Genomic DNA, 8749 nt, shown 5'->3' with positions numbered 1-8749 from the left:
TAAGGTCATATCCATTCTAGTAACTCATAGATCCAGTCCCCTTAAGCTTATTGACCACGTAAAGTCCAAGTCTTGGTGCACATTAAGCATCAAATAGCTCATTAATGGTGTTTTAGCCTCAAATACATTGATCCCAACCCAAAACCTCCTTGGATGCACATAAAGCTTGGGCAAGGAGGTGCTCTGGACCTCTATGGGTGAAAATTCAGAGCCATAACTCGCCAAGGGACCATGAGGATGGTAGATCTAGCCACAAATGGGTTCAAAAACCCTAAATCTATATGAACATCACATTAACAAGGAAGGATTCGAATGGTACCTCAGATGTGATGTCCTGGACCTTAGTTCTTCCAGAATCCACCCCTCTCTTGCTTCCTCTTGGCTAGATCTCCTCTTCCTTTGCTAGACAACAACTCCAAGAATCAATAATGGCTCCTTCCCTCACTTGAATCACTCAAATGCTCTAGGGTTTCACTCTGGGGACTAATGAGAGCAAATGACGGCCATAAGGCCCTTTAAATAGGCCTCAAACCTGAGAAATTAGGGTTTCATTAAAGAGCGCACACTCTCCGAGTCCACCAAGGCGACTCGCCGAGTCTGGGCATCAATCCGGGTGAAAACCCGCATCTCAACTCGGCGAGTCTACGCACCAACTTGTCGAGTCCTTCCACAAAACTCAAAATAAAAGATTAATTAATATACCTGGAATCCCGGATGTTACATGTGTGCACCTTTAAAGGAGAATACCGTTGGAGAATCATCTTAGAGATCCATTCTCTCTCTCTCTCTCTGTCTCTCTCTCTCTCTCTCTCTCTATATATATATATATATATATATATATATATATATATATATATATATATATATATATATATATATATTCGGCCCGTATTATTTCAACATTTTTACATCTTTAAATAGAAATTGTAAGCTTATTACATTTTGATATCGAATAAACTAATTAAAACATTTAAAACAAAATCCCAAAGACACCCCCTTGGAGCCATGACGCGCCATGGCGGAACCATGATGAGCTTTTTAGAACCTTAAATAAGCACAACATTTTCTTGAAATTTACATTTTTAGTCCTTATATTTATAAGTGATTATAAAATGATACAAATTGAATCCACCTTACTTTCTTAACCTACACTAGCATAATGAATTGAACATTTTTTTTAGCAATTTACATATTGAGTCCTTGTACTATTACCTGATTTGCTCAAACGGAAATACGTTAGTCTGACTTACATTTCAACCCGATTCACCCGACCCTATTAACCCGTAACCCGATTAATGCGTACCTTAATAGGATCGGGTTTCGGGTGAAATTTTTATTTTTGCAAATCCGACCCATTTAACCCTAAACTCGATCGGGTTGACCTGATTAAGAGCCCTAGGTATGGTTGGTAATGAGTTTTTGAGAGATTTTAGAAAATTTTAGCATTTGTGTTTTAAGAAAAAACTTCATTCGAAAGTATGAACTTAAAATTTTTATTTAAAAAACATAGTAATAATCTACACGCTACTTCAAATACTATTGAAAACATTTTGTTTTTATTTTCTATGATAGTTTACATCTATATTCATAAGTTATTCCTCCACTCTTAAATCTATTGAAAGTAATGCTACACCTTTTTAAAACTCCACCGGAATAACATATGATAAACGACCAAAAACTTATGTATTCCAAAAGGTTATATTAATATTTTTCCTTGCAAAAAAAGAAAAGATGACTATAAAATGAACATTGGTAGACAAGTAAACCTAAAAGTTCGTAGTAAGTTAATGAAATATTGAAGTCAAGCTAAACCTACTCTTACATAACATAATTACATAAGACTTCTATAGTTACTAATTTATTTGGAATATATATTATATTTTTAACGAATGGACCAATATATTTAAATAAATGAATAGTTAGTAGTACGGTGATCACATTACATAGTTGTCAAGTTCATATAAAATAATGACTTGGTCAATGAATTAAATCTCACTTAAAACCACTAACCAATTTAATACACATCTTGATCTAGCATTAAGGTTCTATTAATTATTTAATCATGAAATGCTTTCTTTAATCTTTCAATGTGATCATGGATTATACATGTCGTTTGACCTTTTAAAGTAATTTTCTAATGCCCCACTTTTTAGACCATGCCATTTTATATGTATTCTCTTCAGGGATTAGAGTTTAAATATATTTGGCTATTTACTTGAATGTAAACAATAATAATGTTTACATATTACACTTCTTTTAAAATTTGGTTTATCTAGATTTTAGGTCCCATAAGAATGTTGAAATTGATTCTATTCCAAAACTTGGTTAATCATCAAATTACACAAATTACACTAAAACATGAACTTTATGAATTTATATAGCAAATCTTGAGGTTTCACAATTAGAAGTAGGAAGCAAGCACAATTGATCACATGTATCACTTAAGATTATTCTTCGCCTACAAGTCACAAACGATATCTAATTCCATTCATAGCTCTTGATGTGTACTTGATGTGTACAATCTGTCCAAAAACTTGATGTGTAAAATTCAATCATAAATTTATAACCGATTTTACTAGAATTAGAGATTGTTACACAAATGGACAAGTGCATCCAATTGTTTATTTAGTAATATAGTTTTGATAAGAACGAGTGTCGAACACTAGAAGAACGAATATGATTCAATCAAAAGATCTAATTGTCAGTTACACCAAAAACAATAAAATAAAAGGAGAATTTATTACCAAACCGCATACTAAGAAAGAAAGCAAAACAAAACTAGAAAATTGATTAGGAAATAGATAAATAAAGATACTTTTAATTAGACTTCGATTACACCCTTTTCGTTATGGTTGAGATCTATTACGTGCAAAGGATATTAGTTAATCATTCATCGATTTCTAATGTGGTTAAGTTTCTTAGTCTATTTCTAATATTGATGATTCTAAAGACAATTAACACAATTGTCATATAATTAACTATCTCTATTACCCGTATTTAGTTTGTATTATACAAAATTTAATCTTTGTTAATCTAATAGTTATGAAAATCGGCTACTACATAAAATGGTCATCTAATAAGTTCACACATATTAAAGTAATAAATTTCACTACTATATCAACTTAACCATAAGATTTGTCTATTACTATTTATAATTGTCAATAATCAAGATCAACTATGATTCAAGCAAACACATTGTCTTTAATTAAACAAACACAATAAATTAAACCACTAGTAACATCCAAATAACAATCAAACCAATCATCAAATGTTCATCTATATCTAATTAAAAATACACGAAGTTGTAAAAACAGAGGAAAAAAACACATAAAATTAAATGATGATAGTTTTAAAAGTTTAGTGACTAATTATACTCCAAAAAAAAAGTTAGTAATCTTAAATGACGATAGTTTCAAGGTGTACACGCTATCACAAACATGAACTCAAAACCACATCCAAATGTAAATCCTAATACTCTTCAAGATAACAAAAATATACATAATGGAAGAAAAGAAATTCTAACTTGGGTTCACATAACCCAAAGAAACAAAAACAAAATGACACCCTCAAACTTAAAAGCATACAAATCCATAAACCATCTTCGAAATACAAACTATCTGCTCCATTCTAAATCAGCACCGGATCGCGGGTTACCATTATTCAAACGGGTCGAGTCTTGGGGTTTTATAGAATTCACAAATGTATGCCAACCCAAAAGGTAAGGCACAACAAACTGCATAACACACAATAAGTTATATAAAAAGAAAAAACAACCCAGAAATTTATATATAAAAAAATGAAGAGTTAAATTGATGCAGAAAAGAACATATACATTGAAAGCTGAGACAAGAATTGCAAACTCTGCCTTTGTAACAGGGATATAAATGCTTTCGTCCATGTTTATAAGCTTGTTTTGAACACCTTCAAGTTATAAAATAAAATAAAAAAAAAAAAAAATTGTTTAAATTTACAATCAAGAAAAGAGTGAATTAAGAGCTGAAAATAGTAAAACTAAAAAATATTAATACTTAGATTAAAGAAGTGGCCGGATCCATCTGGGAGAGGCTCCACCTTCAAAACCTTCCTAACTCTGCCTTCATCACTATAAAAAATCATGGTGACATTAGTTTTATTAAAAAAAAAAAAAAAAACATTTGATTTAATAAATGATATTTAAATTACATATAGGTTACCTTTTTCCTTTAAAAGGGTCGTGAAAGAATTCACATGAATCTTTGGCACCAAGGCTGATTATACTTCCGATTTCAGTAACTGATAATGAGAATACCTGGAATTATAAAAAGAGAAGATTACTAATATCATAAAATGAGTATTATAATTCGTATATATAACTGTTCGAAGGGTTTAATGTAATATTTTCCTCAAAACAATCATGATTATCTTACACATTAGATCTTCTTTTGGCATTATTCGTATATATAACTGAAGAGCAGAAATAAAATTCGTTTGTATGTAGAAAATCAAGAAAATAAAGTTACCTGCTTTCTACTCCAATCATATTGACGAACACCAGCAGAAGGCGCAAATTGAAGCAACACGAAACCCTCTTTTGTCAATTTAAACGCCCCCGACTATGCAAACAATCACCCACAAAATCAAACAAAGTGCATCGAAGAATCATATTGTGATATGCGAACATTTAAACAGTAAAAGAAGAAAGAATCAAACATACGTCTAAAGGGGCGAACTCTGGAGGGCGAGGTTCAACAGTAAGAGCAGCCTTTCCTTTGTAAATCGAATGTCCGATGAAAACCTTCGGAGCGTCTGTTCATCAATCGAAATTCGAAACAAAACAAAAGCAGTTTCACATTTTGAGTAACATTTTCATTTTACAAAATAGGAAGAGAAGTTTTACCTTCTCTTGGTTGAGAGTAAGATGAAGCATCTGGTCGTTGTTGTTGGTCGGAGTATTGACATTTCAGACTGAGTTTTCTTGAGCTGGGGTTTATGAATTTGATTGTAGGTGGAGAAGAGAGATGTGGGTTAAATATGAAAGGGGATTTAGGGTTTTGGATGATGTAGCCACCTTGTGTTGAAGATAGTGATAGATTTAACATTCTTTCTGCTCTCGACGATGAGTTTGATGGAGTTTTTGGAGAGAAATAACTAAAATCTTGAAAATCTCTGTTTTCCTCTCGCCCGGTCCTGGATAGACAAAAGGACGAAGGTACTAAAATCTTGAAAAACCCATTCAAAACCCTACTTTTAGCTACACGGAACTTTTGTTTCTAACGGAGGAGGGAGTCTTACACCCGGCTTCCGAGTTCAACTTAAAGAGAGAAAAGAAAGGAAATGGAAGGAAATAAGAGGAAAGCAAGATAGAATGGTACTCCCGAGTTTCATTAAAGGAAGGAAGTGGAAGGAAATGAAAGGAAAACTTTCCCTCCTATATTTCCTCCCGATTTGGGAGGATTTGAAAAGAAAAAACAAAATGTTTAACTTTCCTTCCATTTCTCTCCAACTCGGGAGCACAAATGACAATTTCTTTTTCCTTTCTTTTCTCTTCTTTTCTCTCCTTACTTTCTTTTCTCTTCTCTTCTTTTCTTTGCTATAACTCGGGAGCGGGGTGTACCGGACCCACGGCATATCAGCTTATTTTTTTATATTTCTTCATCTTTCCGAATCCACAATACATGGAAATTCTATCTTTATCAACCCACTCAATCAACTCAATTAAAAAAAAATACTAAACAACTAAGGTACAAGAGAAAATGAGAGAGAGAAAGTAGAGAGAGAGGATGAAGTGGATTCGTAAAACCAATTAAACAACCCGCCAAAGAGGGAGTGGTACCGCCGATAACTTTATTGCTAATTAAGATTTTATCTTGATTATTTTGTATATATTTTTTTTAATTAAGTGGGTTGACTGGGTTGAGAAAGATATGATTTCCATGTGTTGTGGGTTCGGAAAGATGAAAAAAAATAAAAGAGAAAAACTGATGTGGCAGTGGGTTCATTGGGTTCGGTGGGTTCAATGGAAACGACTCCCTCCTCCCTAAGCGGGTAAATTAACGAAATCTTTCTAATGGTTTGCTCAAAATTACACATTTGGTGTTTTTTTTTTTTTTTTTTTTTTTTTTTTTTTTTTTTTTTTGCATTTGGATCCTTCCTATGGTTTGATTTTGTTGCAATTTTCATCATTATTGTTTGGTCAAAATTGCACGATTGGTCCCTATGTTTACGCATGTATGGAACGAAAAATGCAACAAAATCAAACCACATGGACGATCCGAATGGAAAAAAAAGTTAGGGACCAAACGTGCAATTTTGACCAAACCATAGGGACGATTTTAGTAATTTACTCTTTCTAAGTGGGTGTAACTTTTTAAAATAGCTTATTAGGTTCTTAGTTTTTCAAAAAGCTAATAATTTAAAAAAAAAAAAAATATTTGTGTATTTAAAAAGTACATTTTAAAACAGTTTTTTGGATAGGAAAAAGTAAAGCTTTCTAATAGCAGTGGGTTTATTGGGTTCGGTGGGTTCAATGGAAACGACTCCCTCCTCCCTAAGCGGGTAAATTAATGAAATCTTTCTAATGGTTTGCTCAAAATTACACATTTGGTGCCTTTTTTTTTTTTTTTTTTTTTTTTTTTTTGCATTTGGATCCTTCCTATGGTTTGATTTTGTTGCAATTTTTGGTCATTATTGTTTGGTCAAAATTGCACGATTGGTCCATATGTTTACGCATGTAAGGAACGAAAAATGCAACAAAATCAAACCACAGGGACGATCCGAATGGAAAAAAAAAAAGTTAGGGACCAAACGTGCAATTTTGACCAAACCATAGGGACGATTTTAGTAATTTACTCTTTCTAAGTGGGTGTAACTTTTTAAAATAGCTTATTAGGTTCTTAGTTTTTCAAAAAGCTAATAATTTTAAAAAATATTTGTGTATTTAAAAAGTACATTTTAAAACAGTTTTTTGGATAGGAAAAAGTAAAGCTTTCAAAAAGTTGGAAAATCCTAGCCTTTTTGTAACACATGTTCCAGGAATTGTTTAATGGATGCAAGTTTTTAGGGTTTTGGTGCATGGACTCGGCGAGTTAAGAGCCCCAACTCGATGAGTAGAGTCATTTAAAGGATCGCGGGGTTTCGACCCTACTTAACGAGTCGGAAGGCCCCGACTCGACGAGTAGGTGTTGTAGAGGAAACCCTTAATTTTAGGGATTGGTACCCTATTTAAAGGACTTATGTCCCATTTTCAGCCTCCCTTATTTCCCCTTTTGTCCAGAGAAACCCTAGTTTATGCCCTTTCCTCTCATTGAGTGTATGTGTGTGAGCTTGGAGAGTGATTCTTGGTGATCTGTTGGAATGCACTTGAAGCTTGAAGAGGTTGTATTGAGTAGAAGGCAATAGATCCGGGATTTCCTCCAGTGTTGCAGCTACTTTGAGGTATAAAGTCGAAACCTTGGCTTTTCATTGCTTAGATTTCCTTCTATGGAAGTTTATGGCCATTATTAGCATTGTTTGGGATCATTCTTGGATTTGAGCTTGTTTTGAGCATATGGATTTAGATCTGGATATCGCAGGGCCTTTAGGGGCTTAAAGTTGCCAACTTTATCAAGTCTTGGCCCCCTTCACGCTGTAAGTCCCTTGTCAAACTTTTATTAAGTGTTTGTAGCCTTGGATGCTTTGCATACATGTAAAGTTTGCAACTTTACGTGGTAACTACACCATAAGTGGTTGGATCTGAAGTTTGGGGCCTTAAATCCCACTGGAAAGGACCGAATACGTAGGAACTCGTCTAGTCGCTCTTGTGACTCGGTGAGTCGGGAGGGTTTTCTCATTCACGGCCAAGGGTTCACGGTACAGTGTGTTCGGTTAGGATTTTACGGTCGTGAACATCAAGGAACTCGACAGGTCTCTCGGGTGACTCAGCGAGTTGACGAGTTAAGCAATGAACCCGATGAGTGGCTAATTGTACTCGACGAGTCAAGGTCAATATAGATCGTTGACCTTGACTACAGACATAAACTTTGACCAGGATTGACCTGAGGGTAATTATGGGTTTGTGTCAAGTTAATCACCTGATGATTAAGGGCAGTTGAGAAGGAGCACCATGTAGGATATGTCTGATTTCAGCTTATCAGTTCAGCAGTCGCAAGGTGAGTCTTCTCACCATACCCATGGGTCTAAGGCACCAAGGTCGGCCATTATATGATTATGGTATATGTGTTAGTCATTCTGTGATTTGATATGCTATGTGATTGTGTGTTATTGCATGGAAGACCCCCGGGGGGAGCTTGTAGCATTGGATGTAAGACCATGTGGGGTAGCCCATGGCATTCCTAGGTAAAGATGATGTGGGGTAGCCCATGACATTGGATGTAAGACCATGTAAGGTAGTCCATGACATTCCTAGGTAAAGACCATGTAGGGTAGCTTATGACACAATGGTGTAAGACCCTGGGGGGAGCCCACGACATCCTTATAGGTTTTTGTATGCATGGCTTATGTATTATAGGTAGCTTCTATAGCTAGCAGGATATGTGATACAGATAGCTTTTATAGCTAATAGGATATGTGATATGTGGATTGTGTGTATGGTATGTTCTCGGAAACTCACTAAGCTTCGTGCTTACTAGTTTTGTTTATGGTTTCAGGTATTATCGTTTTGGAAATGAAGACCTCGGATTGGTCGCAGTGCAGGCACCTATGATTTCCGCAATGGTTGATTTTGGGATAAACGATGATAAAGGATTTACTTGATTATAAATTGAAATGTGTT

At 34.5% G+C, this 8749-nt stretch overlaps 1 protein-coding gene across 1 annotated transcript; it reads right to left on the bottom strand.

Annotated features, from left to right (window-relative positions):
* Window positions 1-3368: 3368 nt before the first annotated feature.
* LOC145036344 (single-stranded DNA-binding protein WHY1, chloroplastic-like) lies at window positions 3369-5222 on the bottom strand. Its single transcript, XM_078984792.1, has 7 exons — window positions 4877-5222; window positions 4694-4785; window positions 4500-4592; window positions 4194-4288; window positions 4029-4102; window positions 3833-3921; window positions 3369-3733 (listed from the first exon to the last, which is right to left on the bottom strand). Exons 1-7 carry the CDS (start codon window positions 5076-5078, stop codon window positions 3614-3616), a joined length of 765 nt encoding a protein of 254 aa, XP_078840918.1. The 5' UTR covers window positions 5079-5222; the 3' UTR covers window positions 3369-3613.
* Window positions 5223-8749: the final 3527 nt, after the last annotated feature.

The sequence above is a fragment of the Lactuca saligna genome, chromosome 3 (assembly GCF_052625555.1).
Source record: "Lactuca saligna cultivar CGN05327 chromosome 3, ASM5262555v1, whole genome shotgun sequence".
Taxonomy (NCBI): Eukaryota; Viridiplantae; Streptophyta; class Magnoliopsida; order Asterales; family Asteraceae; genus Lactuca; species Lactuca saligna.
This window is presented reverse-complemented; position numbering and strand designations above follow the sequence as displayed.